An 18,534-nucleotide genomic window follows, 5' to 3' on the forward strand; every position below is an offset into this window, starting at 1 on the left:
AAAAAATGCAAACAAAGCTCTTCAACTTTCATCATTTCATTGGGGGAATAATATGATGCTAAATACATCATTAGAATCTATGTCAGTTTTTTATTTGGTAACATGCTTTCTCTAAGGCTGATACACACAGAGGGGTAATTTTCATTGGAACAGGACGAAAGAAGGAAGGGTTTAATTTGTCTCTAACACTAGATCTAAAATTAGAAGGAAGAGTATACCATTTAAAAGGATGTGTTCAATTTTTGTGTACTTTAATTAATACGATGAATAGAAATTATGGGTATATAGTTGATGGTAATCTTCTCCCCCTAACTTTCATATAATCCATAGCCCAATAATTGTCATAAATGTTCCCAACTTGATTCCTTGAATGGAATAAAAAATATAGGTAGCCCTTTCTTATTGTCTCCAATGATCATTCAGAATTAGGATTGGGATAAGTAATTGCTGAAAAAAATAACTTTATGCGACCAATATCTGCATGTATGACCTTCGCAACATTACTCAGTTATTTGATTGCAATCAGTTATACATCAGTTACACATCTTCCATTTTTCTGTTGCTTTTACAAGAAAGAAATGCTGTGGTGTCAACATCCCTAAACGTTCTCAGGGCTGGGAGTTGTGAACATGCTAACAAACAACTTGGTGTATACCTCATTGTGTGTCTCTCCAATCTGCATCAGGCTGGAAACCAGGAGGCTGCGAGTCCTACCTTAGACATGAAAGCAAGCTGGGTGACTTTGAGCCAGTCACTCTCTCTCAGCCCTACTCACCTTACAGGGATGTTATTGTGGGGAAAAGAGTAAAAGGAAGGGGTAGGAGGTATGTTAACTGCTTTGAGTTATTTATAAAAATAACACAAGCAGAATAAAAATAAATAAATCTTTTCTTGTGAGAGGGAAAAAGGAAAAAAAGGATCATACATAGGAAAGATTGCTTATAGAAATTGCTTATTTAGCTCCACCCCTCCCTTCTCCACAGTAAAATGGAGACCTTTGAGAGGAAGGATTTACAAGACAGTACAATATGCAGTTGTCTGGGGGAGGGTCACAGAGGGTGCATGAGGGTACGGTGTGGGTCAGGGATGGGATGAGGGTGTAAGTGAGAGTCATGGTTCAGGGAGAGTGTGAGAGAATGCACAAGAGGTGTAGTGCAGAAAGTGTGTGTGAGGGGGTATAGCGTGAGTTAGGGAGAATGTGTGGATGTGTGGTGCACATTGGGAAGGGGGCGTGAGGATATGCAATTGGCCAGTGCAGCTCAACCTTAGAGAGGCTGGAGAAAGGTTCATGGGTAGCAGAGATTTATCCCAATGATCCGTGACCATCCCTTGATTTTCTGAAGAAGCTGGCAGGGAGGGCCACAAATAGCTATGGCAGGGGTTTGGGACTGTCAGCACTATGAAGTCTGGTTGTAATCACCATTCATTCAGCATCATGGATGGACTAGAAGACCTCCAAGGCCACTTTCAGCTCTGGTGTTCTGTTATCATCATAAATTTGAGCAGTTGCTGAATGAATGGTCTAGCTCAAGGACTCCTTCCTCCCTCTCTAGTGAATGTAAATACAAAAAATAATACTCATCTTGCCAATTATAGGAGGGAGAATTAGGAGGCAAACAAAGGCAGAAGGTGTGAAACAGCACAGGAGTGGACATTTCAAAGGGAAGTGGATTGAGAAGAGGAAATTCCTGATCATTATTTCTCACTTAGTGTCTGCATTGTTTAACAACAGAGGTAGAATATGAAAAAAAGGTATGATTTACAGTTAAATACAGCACAGATGAGTTGGTACTGAGATTTAATCTTAGCTTGGAACTCAGGACAAGGAGCCTGACAAACATGGCAGATTGTGGCTCATCTTAAATGAAATAATATGAAACATGAATAAGTGTAGTTTTTATGCCAACCTCAGTAGAAGTAAATTATAGTTCAGACATTCTAAACTGCTTGTTGTTTCATTCTGTTTTTTTCAGTAAAGTTGGAAACTAAATCCTTATAGGGAATATTATCCTTGTAATCTAGATAATTATAGAGCATTGTGATATAATTTTTTAAGTAAGTTCCATTGAACTCAACAGGAGAAAGTTCATAGACTGCATTTTTCAATCAGATTGTGGTTGAGCTTTTTGTGTGGTCTTGAGATTGCCTCTTCTTAGACCACTCAAAGTCAATCAGATTCAAGCCGAATTATTACTATCTTGGGACTATTACTTATAAGCAGAATAATATCAGCTAAGACACTATTGGGCTGAGCTGGAATCTTGATGGCTGTATAGATATGTCTACATAATTTTCTTGGCAGAATATAGAAGGGTTTTTTCCCGCCTTCTGTTTTTTCCCATCTTCCCAGTTAACTTTCAGTCTGGAGATTTGTTGTAATCTCTCGTCTAAATATTAACCAGGATTCAATCTCCTTAATTTTTTGATATCACTAAGGTGTTGCTCCTTGATCAAACTTAAACAAAGCAGTGCTTGTGTTGTTGGTGATGTTTTTAGTTGTTTTTGTTATTGTAGTTTGTCTGCAAGAGCCACGGTGGCACAGTGGCTAGAGTGCAGTACTGCAGTGCACTTCTGCTGATCAGCAGTTTGGCAGATCAAATCTCACCATCCTCAAGGTTGACTCAGTCTTCCATCCTTCTGAGGTTGGTAAAATGAGGACCCAGCTTGTGGGAGCAATAAGCTGACTCTAAACTGCTTAGAGAGGGCTGTAAAGCACTATGAAGCGGTATATAAATCTAAGTGCTATTGCTAATTTTCTTGGCAATTTTTTTTAGTTTGCCACTGCCACCTTCTTCCCAAGAAAGAGTAATTAGCCCAAAGTCACCTATCTGCCTTCAGGTAAAGCAGGGCTAGAACTTGTGATGACCTGGTTTCTTGCCTAGTACCTTAATCACTACATCAAACTGGGTCTCTCTGTATGCTTTAGGTAAAATGATTCCATTGAGCATGAACGTTAACATGTAAGATTGTTTCACTATATTCCTTAATTTCTCAGAGGTTGATTTCATACCATGTAAATATGAACGTAGAATTGGTTTGTAAGGGAAGACTGTGATTTGGGGAGTAAGACTGTCTGAAATTCAAACAAAATAGAATCAGAGAGTAGGAAGGATCATTTTGCCATTGAGTCTGATTCCATTCTCAAAGCAGAAATCAAGTAAAAGCAACCAAGAGAGGATAAAACTGAGCCAACCACAATCATATTTAATGTGAGGATTGAAGGCCATGTTATAGGGAAGAGGACATATGGATGAATGTGGTTTACTTTTTGAACTTCGCTTCTTGTTACTTCCAATTTTGTATTAGATCTTGCTTGAAAAATGTTATGTGATATACTCAGTAATATGTGTGCTAGCAGTTTTCTTCTGAAGTTCCTCATGATTGTCCCTCTTCCTAAAAATCTAAAAAATTACTATAGCTAAATACTATTTTAAATTACATTTTCCTTCTCTAATTTACCATTCGTTAGTTTCTGAAATTCAAGGCAGTAGATGATTACTTCCTTTGGCTCAGGAAGTAAACAGTATCTTAAAACTATCCGTTATGATTGCAGCCTCAATTTGCTGGCCAACTTAGCACACCTTCTTTGGAGGAGAATGTGATGGAATGTCCAATATACCTTGGGAAGTGAAGGAGGAGTTGCAAAAAGAGACACCTCAACTCAGGAGAGTGGAGAAGCTTAAGAAAGAGACACAAAGCAACTGTGCTTTACTTATGCTAGGTATAATTTGAGCAAGATAATTTTTCTGGTAGGCTTTCCTGATTTTGTTATATCACCCTGTTAGCAATATTGATCTTTCCAGAAACCAAGTGGTTCTTGTAGCTCTTCTACTCTCGCACCTTCATTCTTCCTACTGCTGTTGCCTCATTTTAAGCTATTCCTCCCTGGAGATGGGTGATGCTGAAGCAAGCCTTATGGCCTTTGTTTTCTTCCCAGAAAGGAATCAGAGAACCTTACTTTGCTATGTATTTTTTTAGGGTTTTTTTGTGGGATTGGATTGGAGGAAAACAACAATGTTATTGTGTTAATTGAATTCATTTTTAAAAATGTCCACATATTTATGGCACTTGTTTTATATCATTAATGCCATTTTTGTGGCAGCCATTTTGAAACTGTGCTCTGATACTGAAAAAGCTGAAAATGGTTTCTTGTCCCACAAAAGACTATACCACTTAATACACACTTTTCCTTCCTTTCTCCTTTTCTTCTTCCGCTGCCCAAAAAGTCTTGCATGCTCTTTTTGGATCAAAACAGCACTTTTACCCCACTCTACTTGTAGTTAGTTGAGGCTGACTTAGGTTTCAGTAAATGAGTCAGTGTAGTTTTAGCCTTAGTCTTTCCCCCTCTTACTTTGTGTTTCAGGAGACCATCATGAATGCAATGGGTACTGAGAGGATTAGCCACATCATTGGTGATTCCTGCCAAAAAGAGTAAGCATCTGGGCATAGTAGCTAAAGATCTAGAACTTTGGGGTTGGGCAGGAAGCAAATATTCATTAAGTTTAAGTTTACTATAATTGTATGTCATAGATCAAATATGAAAGTCTGTCCATGGAGGCATCCATAGGGATTGTTGGGGAAGGGGGGCAAATGATGAACGCAGTAGCACACTGCAAGCTCCAACCCTTTATCATAGCACTGCTGAAAGCATCAGATCCTATGGGTGCTTCTTCTCATAAAAAAGAATTAGATTTGTTTTTCACTTTATAGGATTGCTGAAGGAAATTGTTTCAGCATATTTCAGCAAACAATGGCTATGTTTGTTTGGCTACCCACCCACCCCAATTTGTTTGGACTCATTCCTGTTCAAAAAGAAGGTGGCAACATGGCCAAGAAGGCCTTTACATAAGTACTTCCAGGGAGCCCTTCAGACAGCCACTCGCATCTCGTTTACTCTTGATTGGGCCACTGTAATGGGACTGTCCTTGAAAACCTCTCAGAAGCTAAAATGACCCAGATAGCAGTGCAGTGGAATGTAGTAATTGCGGTCCACACACGTGCCCCTGTTGCTTTTGAGCTGCACTGGCTGTCAGTGGGCAATTCAAGATGCTGGTTATTGCCTCTTCATGTCATATAGTCTGGCTCCTTGAGGGACCACTTGTCTCCTGCCTGTTCAGTGAGATCAGCTAGTGAGGCTACATTTTGGGTCCTATTGATTAAGCAGTGTCATCTTGCAGGACCTAGGAGGCATACCTTCTTGGTGATAGCTCCTGTTATCCTATGACATCCCCCCAGATATCCAGACTATTCTAAACCTTTAGCTTTTCTGCAGATTCTTAAAGGCCTGATTGTCCTCCCAAGCCTAGGATTAAGATGTGGTTGAGTCCCTTTGGTTTTTGATTCTGTCTTCTAATCAGTTAGATTCTTTTTCTTAGATATATGCTGTTCTCATTGGTAAGCTACCCAGAGTTGTTGCGAAATCTGGCAGTCTCAAAATTTAAACAAATAATAGGGAGCTGCCACTTGAAGAAGTGATAATGTATTTGCCCTTCTGTATTGACATGGTATTCCTGTCCCCCCCCCCCCCCGTCCTTTTAATAATGGCTATTGGACTACTCCCCATTAGTTGAATCATATACTTTAGCTTTTTTAAATGCGCATATATAAAAAACACAAAATCCCAACACAAGCAAACAAAAGGGATGTCAATGCTAAATAGCATAGCCACTTAGTTGTAATAGAAAGGATACCTTAGTAGTAAAAATGTCACCATTTTTGAAATTATATTTTCCTGGCTTTAGCTCATATTTTTTGATAGGCAATATACTGAAATTTCTCTTTCTAAAAGGAAATCAGGGTATTTGTAATAACCTAATGCCCTCATCTTGGGTGAGTGTTAAAGATAATGTGGCTTCCTGTGGATGTGCTCCATTGGGTTGAATTTTCTGTCTTCCATTAATATTTAGATTAATTCCTATTGTCTTATAACTAACTTTAGCAAATCTGCCTAACATGGATGTTTAATCTTTTTCTCTTCTTCTTTATGCATCATCTTTTTTTGTTTCCTCATTTCTTCCAACTCGATTCTCCTGCTCCTTTCAACTTCATCTCTCCTACCATCTCTCTCTAGTTTCTGGTTGCCATCAATGGGAATGAGAGATCGCAACCAGGTAAGCTGGCTCTACTTTGTATATTCTCTCATTTGATTTCTATCTCTCTAGAAAGAACAAAGTGCTGGCTTCCAATTTCTTCCACATTGCAGCCTGGGTCCACGAGGTAAGGCAGCCCCATTTTTTGGTCCAGCAGACCACTATGGCTCCTTGTACCAAATAGAACCCCAGAATGTTAGCTTTCTACAATTTTCTTTGGAGCTGCAAATGTTATTTGCATGTTTCTGTCAGTTCTTCTGTATTTATGACTTTTCAGTCTCTATGCAGCATCCTAATTTTTCACTCTCTTACCATATTTTATAGCTATATTTTCAGTCACGCTAGTATGTACTTACATACAATTGTGAAGCAGAGAAACAGGAATTTTAGTTATGATATTGTTTTATAAACATATAGTGTTTACGTTGATGCCCACTGATGTTGAAATCTCAACGAAATTATGCCTGTGTGTTTAATTCCTGAGGGTGTAGATTAGTTCATGTACCACTTATGCTAATAAAATGAAATCATATTTCATCTTTTAATGGAAAAGCAGCTCTCATTTTCAGTTTTGAATCAACAGTGCTTATCCCTGTTCAGTACCAGCCTCTGTTTTGTTTCACTCTAAATAATATTAAAATTTCACCAACCACTCTTTTTCCGAACTCACTTTTGTATTGCATACCTAGAACTGTTGAAAGTCAGCTACTACAATCAGACCTTTTTTGGGTGAATTTGTACTTTCTAGACAGAGAGACAGACAGATGCAAAGGAAAGGAGAGTTCCTTTATGAATCTGAGGGAATTGTCCTCTTTACCATATGTTTGGATATTAGAATCTGTGATCAAATACTTAATTTAATGGGATTGTTTAATTATAGTAGGTTTGAGCATATAGTTTTGTAGTTGTTTTTGTTACAATTTATGCTTCCTTGGTAGAAAGATCTTGTAATAATTGAAAAATATTGTCTTCAAAGTTAAAACAGGTGTTGTTGTTGTTTTTTGAAAAAAGTTAAATGTTGACAGAGTTAAATAGGAAAGAGATAGAAAAAGGCATTAATATTAACATTCGCAGGACTAATGAAGATGGAGTTTGTAATATGATCTTGTTCTATTGCAGTTTATGTTTTTCCTCACTGTCTTTTGTCAGAAAGCATTTCTGAGGATTGAGTTGATCTAAAAATTAAGGAAGGCAGTTGGAAATTGCATATTTGAATGATTGCCAATCTTGAAATCTCCAAACGAATATGCAAATTTGACTTATCAAATAGAAATATCTAAGGTAACCAGCTTCTAATAGACACACACAGAAAGTTTTTAACATACAAAAATATGCTACTTTATTGCCTCTTCTCTAAGGAGGGCTGTGCCACTTACTTTGCTTAATGTTTGAACAGCTCACAGCTTTTAAAAGAACCTCAGTCACTGCCTTGTGTTCAAGAAGAAAATCTGTCTGTGAATAAGTGTTGGTATTCCAATAGCTCATATACAGTAAATGAATAATAAATCGAGTATGCCTTTTTAATTGTTTCTGATAAATAATTTATTCTGCTGGTAAAGCTAATAGATTCTGTTCCTTATGTCATTCTTAATAACAGCTTCCGCTGTTACGTTATGTCACTATGTCAGTTGTCTGTTTGTAATATTAAAGAGGCATTTATGAGTTTCCAAGCTGTCAGGGTTCATGACAAGGTTGTTAACCGATACATAAGAAACCATGTACAAATGAGAATAGGCTTGATAGCCAAATAAATAATATTTTCCAATACTTTGGCGATGGTTGTGAAGATAAATCCCAATTCCTTATGTATCTTAAAACAGGAGAAAAACATTTGGTTCTCAACTAGTTCTCAGTTTGGGCTGGTATGTTAGACATACAATTGGTAGATGTGGGATTGGCTCAGAGTTCCCTATACTGGATGATACCATAAATGGTCATACACTGTGTAGGATTGAATTCAAGCATCTTTTTTCAGATAATATAACTTGGCATGTTATTAACTGCCTGTATTTTAAATTTATAGTTCAGTCCATTATCTCCACTGTATTCCTTGGATGTTCTTGCTGATGCTTCACACCGAAGATGCTCACCAGCACGATGCTCAGCCAGGTAATCACATGCTTTGTTTTCATATCACATAGAATGAGTCTTTTTTTTTTGTTGGTTTTGGAACAACTAAGTATGAAAACATACTGTAAGTTTGTCCAAAATTTCATTTCTATCATTTCTAAATTATTCCAAGATGAATAATAATCATGACAGTAAATAAAAGGATTAACAAGAATTTTATAAAAGTAAAAGAGCTTTGTATAAGAAAGCATTAAAAGTACTCACTATAATGAAACAAAATTATATTCATAGCCATTACTGTATGGCAGGGGTGTCAAACTCGATCCCATCGTGGGCCGTATTAGGATTTAGTTTGCTCTTGGGGGGGCTGGGGTAGTCATGGTCTAGTTATCATGGCTGACTGGAAGGGCAGGGGTGGGCTGGGAGTGGGCTGGCACGGGTCAGTCCCTCGCCATCTCTGGGACGGTCCCGCGGGACAATTCTGGGCCTATTGCAGGCTGATCTGGTCCACGGGCCGTGTGTTTGACACCCCTGCTCTATGGGGAGAAAACACCATGGTATGTACCTTTATTAGGACCAACCAAATATTTATAATAATTATTTGATCAAAATGCGTGCAGTTTTAAAGAACAGTTCAATTGGCAAGATGTTACAAAAAACAAGGAATAGGGAAGAAGCAATAAGATTCAAGAATTAGCTTAGCTGTTTTAATTTACAAGGCCTGCAGTATGACTTTTTTGGGAAGAAATGGCAGAAATAAAATGGCTCCATGAAAAGTGGAGCTGATGACCATATGGGAATGAAAAGCCAGCAAGTAGACCAGCTCTTCATAATTCCTTTTCAAACAAGGAGAGGACTTGATATCACCCAGAAGTACTCCAAACAGTTGCTGTTCATGACAAGACTGCAAAGACAGCAGTGCCTAGCCAGTTTAGAGCTGCGAGATGAGGAAATAGCCATCTTGTTCAAAACACAGTTGGCAATGTTAAAAAGACACTAATTTCGTATATCTCCTTTTCTAATCACTTTTAGAAATTACTTGTTAACTGCTTTTCACTTATTAGGATTTCATTTCACTTATTAGGAACTTATTTCACTTATTTAGATCGACAAGCTTTTCAGTACTAAGTGAGTTTTCTTCAGTCCTTAGGAAAATAAGTTTTAAATATATGGACAGGTATTTTTTTTTTAATAAACAGCAAAAGGGTGATTAAAACTTTGATTTTAGAAAGTTACAAATTTAGTAAGGCTCCAGATAAATTTGGGGGAAAAAAAGATTTGGGAATTGATTATAGTAATCTTTCCTGTGGGAAAATGCCTTTGTTTTGAATTTTAAAAAAACTATGAGATTAGACTTTTAAAATTGGACACTAGAGGGAACTAGAAGCAACTAAAGATTACAATCAAATGAGAATATCACTTAAATTTGACTTACAAATACAGAATGAAGCAAAATATTTTAACATTGGACATATTGTAGGATATTTTTGAACATTGGACCCAGAAATTAATTTTAAAATATAGATAGATTATACTTAAAATTTGTTATGGAAGAGGAACAACTTTTATCTGACAAGCTTAAGACTGATTTGAAAATGGATTTAAAAATGGCAGACTACAAGAATGACATGGAAAAAGATACTACACAGAATATACAAAAGAAACCTGCTGATGTCTTAATGATTAAAAGGGATATATACAAATAAGAAATCCAGAAGGTGACCTGGACAATTTTCCTATATTGGATTTTTAAAAGAGGAATTTTGTGAGAAGAGACAAAGAAAAAGTGAAAAGAAATCAAGTTCTAAGGCATTAGTTAAAGGGACTAAAGATCAAGTTGTAGAAAAGGAAAGAATATCAAGTTAGATTACTTGATTAAAATAGACATGTTATCTCTGGTAACTCTTAATGGACTAGATTAGCCAAATTTCAGTCTCCAAATTTGTTGCATCTTACTCATCGCTTCATGTACTATATTCTATTTCTATTTATCTCTCTTACTTTTAATTTTCAATTAAAAGTACAAATTATTCAATTTCCCCTCCAAATAACACTATATTTAGCATAGTCTTTCTCAGTTAAAGAAGTACGTAAATGATTTTTCACTTTCACCAAATGAAAGAAACATGAATAAGTAATTTTCAGAAATCGCAGTTAGTTTTGGTTGCAATTCTCTACCCCACTCCATTTTACCCATTTGTTTCCCTATTTTTTTAGACTGCCATTTTTATTTTATTTTTTGCTAGTTCTGTCTGCCTTTGCAGATATACTATATTACTGGAAGTACTGCTGTCAAGCAGATCCTGGAGGGAGGGAGCCATATATCATAGCCCATATTTTCTTTGCCTCTCAAATGGTTTATGATTCAGTTTATTTTGGTAGCGTAGTGATTACCTGGTAACCCGCTGCTTCATTTAAACAGAGCCGCCAGCTAGAGTGTTGCATACGAGGCCACAAGTGTGCAAGGAGGAGCTCTTTAGTGTCAAGGAGATGGCTTTGTTGAGGTTTCCTTGGAAGATGCAGTTAAAAGACTGTATAAATTGTACTATAGCAAGATTTCTTTTCTAGATTTCTGTCTGTGATGTGTTGAGACTTCTCTCAAAGCATTAGAAGCAGCACTGGGAATTCCACACCCATCATTAGAAGTACTCTGTGTCTGTGTGTTTGGTGGCTGTTATCATTAGTAGTATAATTTTATTTTCCAACGTGAAGAGAGTTTTCTGCATTTTTTTGTCTCTTTCCCTGGAGATGGTTGGTATATTAATTTGCTGTATTGCCTCCTGGCTGTTCCCAGGCTGTTTTTGATTCTACATCATGGAATTTTAATGGCCTGCTGCCTCTCGGGAGGCATGTGACGAAGAGCAACTCAGGGGCTTCTTTTCCTTCTCTTCACATGCCCGTAATTGCTGCTCTTTAAGGGCACAAAGCCTTTACTAATCATGCTTGCCTATCAGAACTTCTGTTTTGACTGTGCTCTGGAATAGAAAACATGAAAAAGTTGGCACTGAGCACTTTTTCTCTGCATTATTTTTGGGTTTTGAAATACATGAACCTCATTGTGAGAGCAGATTTGATTTTTTCCCCCCTCCCCATGATACTGAGCATTGTCTAATAATGGAAAGCCCCCTTTTGAGGGTGATTACAGCTTTCTGTCAGCTTTGGAAGGCTTCTGCGCTGCCACTTTCTAATGTGTGGGAAAGTAGGAGGTGGTTTTTTTGGTGGAAGGGGCCATTAGACATAATAACATTCTTCCTGCCGGTCAAGGTCGGGCCGAGCCTACATCTGGAGAAGGAGTGGCCGGAGTGATGTCTCTGGATGGGACAGTTGGCGATTGGAGCATGTGATCGGAAGAGGGGTCAAGAGGGTGGGGATTTTGAAGTTTGTCTTACTGAGGGAAAATCCGGATCCCCAGATTCGGATTTTATCCAGTCGTGCCAGTTTACCTATGCTAGTAAAAGAACTTTGAAAGATATTTGCTTCGGAGTCTTTTCTGCAGGAGGGGGTTTTCTGGAACGCTGACACTTTCCTTTACACAAATAGTGGGCTAAAGCAGTGGCCCCTAACGTTTGGGCATCAGGGACCTGTTCCACGGAGAGAGGTTTTTCCGTGGACTGGAGAGAGCATGGTTTTACATGCTACCTGCATCCCACAGATAGGGATTTGCTTGTTTCTGCCGCCCTGTTTCTGGCATGCTGCAGACCGGTGACGGTCCTCGGACCAGGGGTTGGGGATCCCTTTGCTAAAGCTCTAATGCAGGGGTCTCCAACCTTGGCAACTTTAAGCCTGGAGGACTTCAATTCCCAGAATGCCCCAGCCAGCTGGGGCATTCTGGGAGTTGGTCCTCCAGGCTTAAAGTTGCCAAGGTTGGAGACCCCTGCTCTAATGAGCCAACACTCATGAGAAGTGAGGTTAGTGCCATCCTTGTTAATGTTCAGGAAGTCCCTTAAGACCTGGCTATGGGAATCCCAAAAGACCACTGAAATGTTTAGATGGCTCCCTCGCTGTGGCTGATGTTTACTCCCTCCCGAGCCATGTGGTTTTTATGTTTAAATAAGGATGGCTTTGTAATTTTAATAATGATTGCTTTTATAAATTCATTATTTTAATAAATTTTTGTATGTCATCCAGAATAATTTTTGGCGAGATAGATGGCCATAATAAATGTAATAAATAAAAAAATAAAAAACACCATGCTTAATGATAAATTCCCAAGCAATCCCTGGGACAATTACCTTTGTACTGAGTCAGACATTAAGTATTTTTCAGTACTCCGGAAAATGTCTCTGGTCCAAAGGAAGATATAAATTCTTTAGCCACTCAGAAAAATTCTTCATTTGTCCCTGCAGGTAGATATTTTAGATGATAGTACTATGATACATGCTGCAAAGGTGGAAGGAATTAATCACATGGGTAATTGTTAATTAATTACCCATACAGTTTGATTATTAGCTTTATATGGCTGAGTTAAGGGGCAGGAGGAAAAAGGAATTTTTGTTTCACTAAGGCATTTTATTTGCCATTCTGGAGTAGACAAGCTTTTGAATTAGATGTAATTTTATACCTGGGCACTTGTCCATGCTGTATAATGAGCTATTTCCTCGATACAGATATGTGATTATTGAATTGATTGGATGAACACTGGTTTCTGTGTGCAGTGTGCAGATCAGACATGGTTGTTCAGCTATCTGGTGTCATTTCAAAGAGGCAGAAGAGCTCTGTTCTCACTATTAACTTTGACCTTTGAAGGCATCAGAAATAGCCCCAGGTGGTACCCCAAGGCTTAGAAAAGGTATCTTTTATGCTGCCTGCTGTGGATGCAATGTGTACAACAGCAATAGCTGAGCTGAATACTGTCAATCCAATACCCTTGATAGGAAGTATTTCTTCTTAATGGTTCCTTTCCATGAAGATAGCTGAATAAGTTGTTTAAAAGACAACCGGTTCTCCTGTATTACACCTTTTTGTAGTGCAATTCCATTAGTACAGTTCATATAATTCAAATTTAAAATATTTCAATTCTGCTTTGGGTGGTTTCTGGTAGAAAATTAAGGTAGAATTATTTTTGTAATGTCTAACATTCTGCTTTTTGCTTGTGAGTTAATTATAGACCTTTCATTTCTATGCATTTGTATGCATGTAGATTTAAAGGATGTATATCTTGGATCTTTTGAAAACTTGCTCAGGTTCAATATTTCATTATGAAAGCACTTATTTCTTGCTTCCAATGGAATATTTTGTGTGATTATCATTTTGAGTACTGTATTTGCAACTAAACGTAACTTCTAAATTATTCTTATAGTTTAGAGATGTTGATATTCTGGCCCAATGCTAGGGCTTTATTTGTTTTTCCTGCAATTGGCAGTGTGCTAATTCACTTGAGTAGCATAAGAATGCAGTTAATTATCAGAACAGTGAATATGTTCAGTGGTGGATATATCTATTTCTCTTCAGCCCATCTATTAGAATAGAATTTTATTGGCCAAGTGTGATTGGACACACAAGGAATTTGTCTTGGTGCATATGCTCTCAGTGTACATAAAAGAAAAGATACGTTCATCAAGGTACAACATTTACAACACAATTGATGATCAATATATCAATATAAATCATAAGGATTGCCAGCAACAAGTTACAGTCATACAGTCATAAGTGGAAAGAGATTGGTGATGGGAACTATGAAACGATTAATAGTAGTGCAGATTCAGTAAATAGTCTGACAGTGTTGAGGGAATTATTTGTTTAGCAGAGTGATGGCCTTCGGGAAAAAACTGTTCTTGTGTCTAGTTGTTCTGGTGTGCAGTGCTCTATAGCGTCGTTTTGAGGGTAGGAGTTGAAACAGTTTATGTCCAGGATGCGAGGGATCTGCAAATATTTTCACGGCCCTCTTCTTGATTCGTGCAGTATACAGGTCCTCAATGGAAGGCAAGTTGGTAGCAATTATTTTTTCTGCAGTTCTAATTATCCTCTGAAGTCTGTGTTTTTCTTGTTGGGTTGCAGAACCGAACCAGACAGTTATAGAGGTGCAAATGACAGACTCAATAATTCCTCTGTAGAATTGGATCAGCAGCTCCTTGGGCAGTTTGAGCTTACTGAGTTGGCGCAGAAAGAACATTCTTTGTTGTCCTTTTTTAATGATGTTTTTGATGTTAGCTGTCCATTTGAGATCTTGCGATATGATAGAACCCAGAAATTTGAAGGTTTCTACTGTTGATACTGTGTTGTCAAGTATTGTGAGAGGTGGAAGTATATTAATAGACCAAATATGCTTAAATCTAATAGAAATGATTTTGTCAAGGTTCCAACTAACAAGCCCAAGCAAATCAGAACTCCGAAACTCAGATCTCTCTCAGATAACTTCTTTATTGGGCACATCATATTGGCACGATTAAATGTAAAATCAACTCTGAATATTTCCCTCAGTTTCAATAGTTAAAATAGTAAATGATCCCCTCCCCAAGTGTCACAGGTCACATTGTCCAATTAGGTTCATTGGTGGGCTCCCTAGGCACTCCTCTTCGATCTCATTGGACACCTGTGGAGAACACCTTGGATCCCATGAGATAGAGTGGTGTTGCATCTGGCAGTGTATTCCTGCCCCCTCCCCTCCAAAATACTGTGTGGCAAAACTGTGAACCAACAAAATGGCTTCTGCCAGGTTTGGTTTGAAGTTGACAGTTTTATTGTATTTTTCCTCTGCTAAATATCTAGACTCCTTCCTTACAGTTGAAAGCAGGACATCTGAATTGAGACTATGTTTGCTGTCAATAGCCATTGCTGCTGTTATTACTTTGAGGATAGCAAAAGTAGTCGAGAGAGCATAGGCTGGAGACTGTGCATTAATTTTCTACACTGTAAACCTGAGATACAATCTGTCATACCGAGGACACTTGGGATGCGGGCCAGAAGTGCAATAAGCCTTGTGTTTCTCTGTGTAGTGCAATGCTTGAATTAAACACTGAACACATTGTTAGTCCAAGCCGGAGAGCAATAGACTTTTGATTTATTAGCCAGAAAGAAAACAATAAATAAATAAATAGCTACAAAATTTATAATCCGCTGTATCTATGTTTACTTCACTAGTTACTTTTTTTTGTTTCAGCAAAATATTTTTAGCATTATCTCATCTTACACATTTAAACTTCACTTTCCTTTGTTGATAATTGTTATAACTGTATGTTAATATTCCTAGGACTTCCTTAGTATCATTTTGCCACCTACAAAGGAGGCAAAACACTGTACATTGAATGACCATATTTAAAGTCGATTAGCTGAATTTATGATTATTTCCCCTCCATTGCTTTTAATAGGACTACTATAAATCTATAAGTTGCATCAAAATCAGTGTCTTGTTTAAGAGGGATATACATTTCTATCAGTCATAGTACTGTTTTATTTTTTGATGTCAGGACTAAGCCAGGCATGAATAATAATTATCTGGTCTAACAGGGAAAATATATAGGGCAGATGCTTCTGTATTACCACAAAAGAGCATAATTAAAAACTTCAGCACACTGCCTTTTGCATCACAGAACTTAATATGTGGAGTAAGGGCGCCACTTGTGAAACAAATTGATTTCTGTCTAGCTGTTTCATTTGCACTCTCAATGTGCATTGAGTACAATGTGCTTAAAACGGAGAGCACAGCTGTAACACAAGGCAGTGGGTACTTGAAGTAAAAGGGCTTGAATGTGCCGTTGTCAAAAATTTTAAATCTGCATTTGTTGTGGATTAGCCTATGATGTTGCCCTATAGCAGTTCCTTTGGGTCAGGCCATTGCATCAGGAAAGGGTCTGGTCTTTTCTAATACTTCGTAATTCTGTCAATCATTTACTTATTGTTTGATTCTAATAGATAAATCAGTGAAGGCTATTTCTTTCCTTTCCTTTCTGAAGCCCTTGTCCTAGCCCTTTATCTCTAGTTAAACATATGTAACTCTTCTGCATTCTTTGAGCTTACGCATTTTCCCCCTTAAGTTACCTTTAGCATAAATGTGGAAGAACATTTTCCAAGCCAGATAATTTAACTATAAATATTCAATCTAGTGTTCTTTTCTAACAAAAATCATTAATTGTTTTTTCATAGGATAGGAAATGTATCTCTGCTCTTTGGAAGAGTGTTACATTCCCTGTAAGTTTGCTTTTGGTTCCTGCTCCCTCAGGAATGTAGAATATCTGTCAAGTCCCCTTTCTTTGACAGGGTTTTGCAGGGTTTATACTGTATACTGTTAGCATTATTAGATTGTTATCCCAAAGGTGATTTTTCAAGAGGTAACAGGACTTTCTTGTTTTTCTTTAAAGATGTTTCGCTTCTCACCCAAAAAACTTCTTCAGCTCTGAGAACTGAATGACCTGGATGACTGAGAATCTCCATACACATAATTAAATTATTAGTTTTCATCTATGTTTTTGATTTTTTTTAAAAGCTTTTAAAATTTTGTTCACTGCATTTACTGCTCAGCAGAGAACCAGAGTATAAATCAGATCAATCAATAAATAGAATTGTTCATATATTATAAAAATAATGCAGGGTAAATGCTAATTAAAAATTATCTGGCTGATGCATTTCCTGTTAAAAGACCATCAGTGTGATACTTGTTGGCTTCTTTTTCTAATTGGTATAGTTTATTCATTCTTTAGGCAGACTAATATACATCTGGGACCACCGTGCTCAAGGGACATCAAGAGGAAACGCAAACCAGTCATGGCAACAGCCTCACTTTCCAGCCCCAACTCAGGTAAAACTTTCTTCAGTAGTTAGCGGTATGGACTGTGGCAGATTTGGAGGAGAAATTATTTGAAATTCATGAGAAGATCCACAGTTTAAGAGATCTGCCTTTTGAACTGTTTTTGACCATATTAAAAAGCAGGCATCGTATGGCAATATTATATAAAGTTTTCATTTGTTGTACACAAATGCCAAATTTAATATTGGAAACTGCCCTTTTGGTAGTAACTGTTGGTTTGCAAATGTTTGAGAAGTGCCTGATGAAAACGCAGATGTCAGCAGTAATTGGAGCCTTCTCAGCATGTTATAGCTCACAGGAGCAAATTATTTTGTATGGTAAAAGATATGTAAGTTGTGTGCATGCAAACCTGACTCATTTTATATAATTCAGACTGCACAATGTGATGTTGCTTCCCACAAAATTTGTTTTCCTGTAAGATTACATTATTAACCTGTCCAGCCACCAGTTGGTTCCTTAGAAAGATTTTGATTTAGAAAAATAGGATATTTATAGCTTTTTTATGTTAGTATCTGGGCACTTTGACTGAAGAGCATCATATTGAGTAGGCAAAATTATATTGTGTGTGAAAGTACAGTGCTAGTTCTTACATGCTTGGTACAGGAAGCATGAAGGGATTCTAGGGAAATCTTTCCCAATCTGGTGTCCTCCACATATTTTAGACTTCTGTAATTTATTTTGCATGATGGCTATTTTTTTTTGAAAAAGACCCAATTTAATAAAAAATCATTTTATATTATGAAATACATTATCATCAATTAGCAAATATTTTGAAAGAACTGAGATAAAAAAATAACATATATGAAAAATGCTGGCGAAGTTCCTTTGTGGGACACTACCAAAGAGACTGCAGTATCAAGAAGTCTACATTTTCAGCCATAGAATTTGTTAATGTCCTTACTGTGTTTAGGAGAAGCTTAGCTTTAAAATATTCAGGGTCAGGGATACCCTAAATATATTGTGCAGTGCCATCCCTATGACTCGGATAGGTCAGAAAAAAATTAATAAATAATCATTTATATAATGCAGAGATCTGTTCCCAGTGAAGATATACTTTTTCAGTACTTGTTTAATATAGGGGTACTTCAATTTTTGTTGGATTTTCTGTTCATTCATGCCAAGAAATCTGTGCCAGGTTTACACATTGTACGCAGTTACTGTATGTGATCTATTTCACTTTGGTTAACTATGTTGTGCAATGCCAGCCATTGTGATTTACCAATTATGGATCTGTTAATAGCATAATGTGATTTCAGATGACATCAGAACACAAGCAGAGCAGCCTACAGAAAATTTCAAAAAAGTCTCAAAATGTAATCGTGATTGCAGAATGCTGCAATAAGTCATAAAGGCAAGGTGATTGCCAAGTGCCCGAAGTGTAATCACATGACTATGGGTAGTATGAGAGTTATAACTTTGGGATGGGTCTTATTTTTTTCTGAGGCTGTCATAATTTGAATGTCATTAAGTGATTTATCCATAAGTTGAGGATTATCAGTATCATAGTGCTGAATTGGACAAGGGGCTGAGAAAGAGCAACTGATCCAAAGTTGCTGAGTGAGTTTACATGTCTGAGGATATACTTAAATTTCATATGTATTCATGTTGTATCCAATTTTATAATTCTGCTGA

At 37.3% G+C, this 18,534-nt stretch overlaps 1 protein-coding gene across 7 annotated transcripts in view; it reads left to right on the forward strand.

Annotated features, from left to right (window-relative positions):
• The window catches only part of GPATCH2L (G-patch domain containing 2 like), a 47,199-nt gene that overhangs the window by 15,294 nt on the left and 13,371 nt on the right, over positions 1-18,534 (forward strand). For 3 of the 7 annotated variants that reach the window (XM_058162414.1, XM_058162415.1, XM_058162419.1), the window contains exons 6-9: positions 4,364-4,431; positions 6,162-6,216; positions 8,113-8,198; positions 16,796-16,893. In XM_058162414.1, the coding sequence (XP_058018397.1) occupies positions 4,364-4,431; positions 6,162-6,216; positions 8,113-8,198; positions 16,796-16,893 (307 nt within the window). Of the gene's footprint in view, positions 1-3,553; positions 3,722-4,363; positions 4,432-6,070; positions 6,111-6,161; positions 6,217-8,112; positions 8,199-16,795; positions 16,894-18,534 lie in introns of those variants that run through there. The other 4 variants (XM_058162416.1, XM_058162418.1, XR_009152626.1 and 1 more) reach the window with 4 other exon arrangements.

Source organism: Ahaetulla prasina, chromosome 1 (assembly GCF_028640845.1).
Source record: "Ahaetulla prasina isolate Xishuangbanna chromosome 1, ASM2864084v1, whole genome shotgun sequence".
Classification (NCBI taxonomy): domain Eukaryota; kingdom Metazoa; phylum Chordata; class Lepidosauria; order Squamata; family Colubridae; genus Ahaetulla; species Ahaetulla prasina.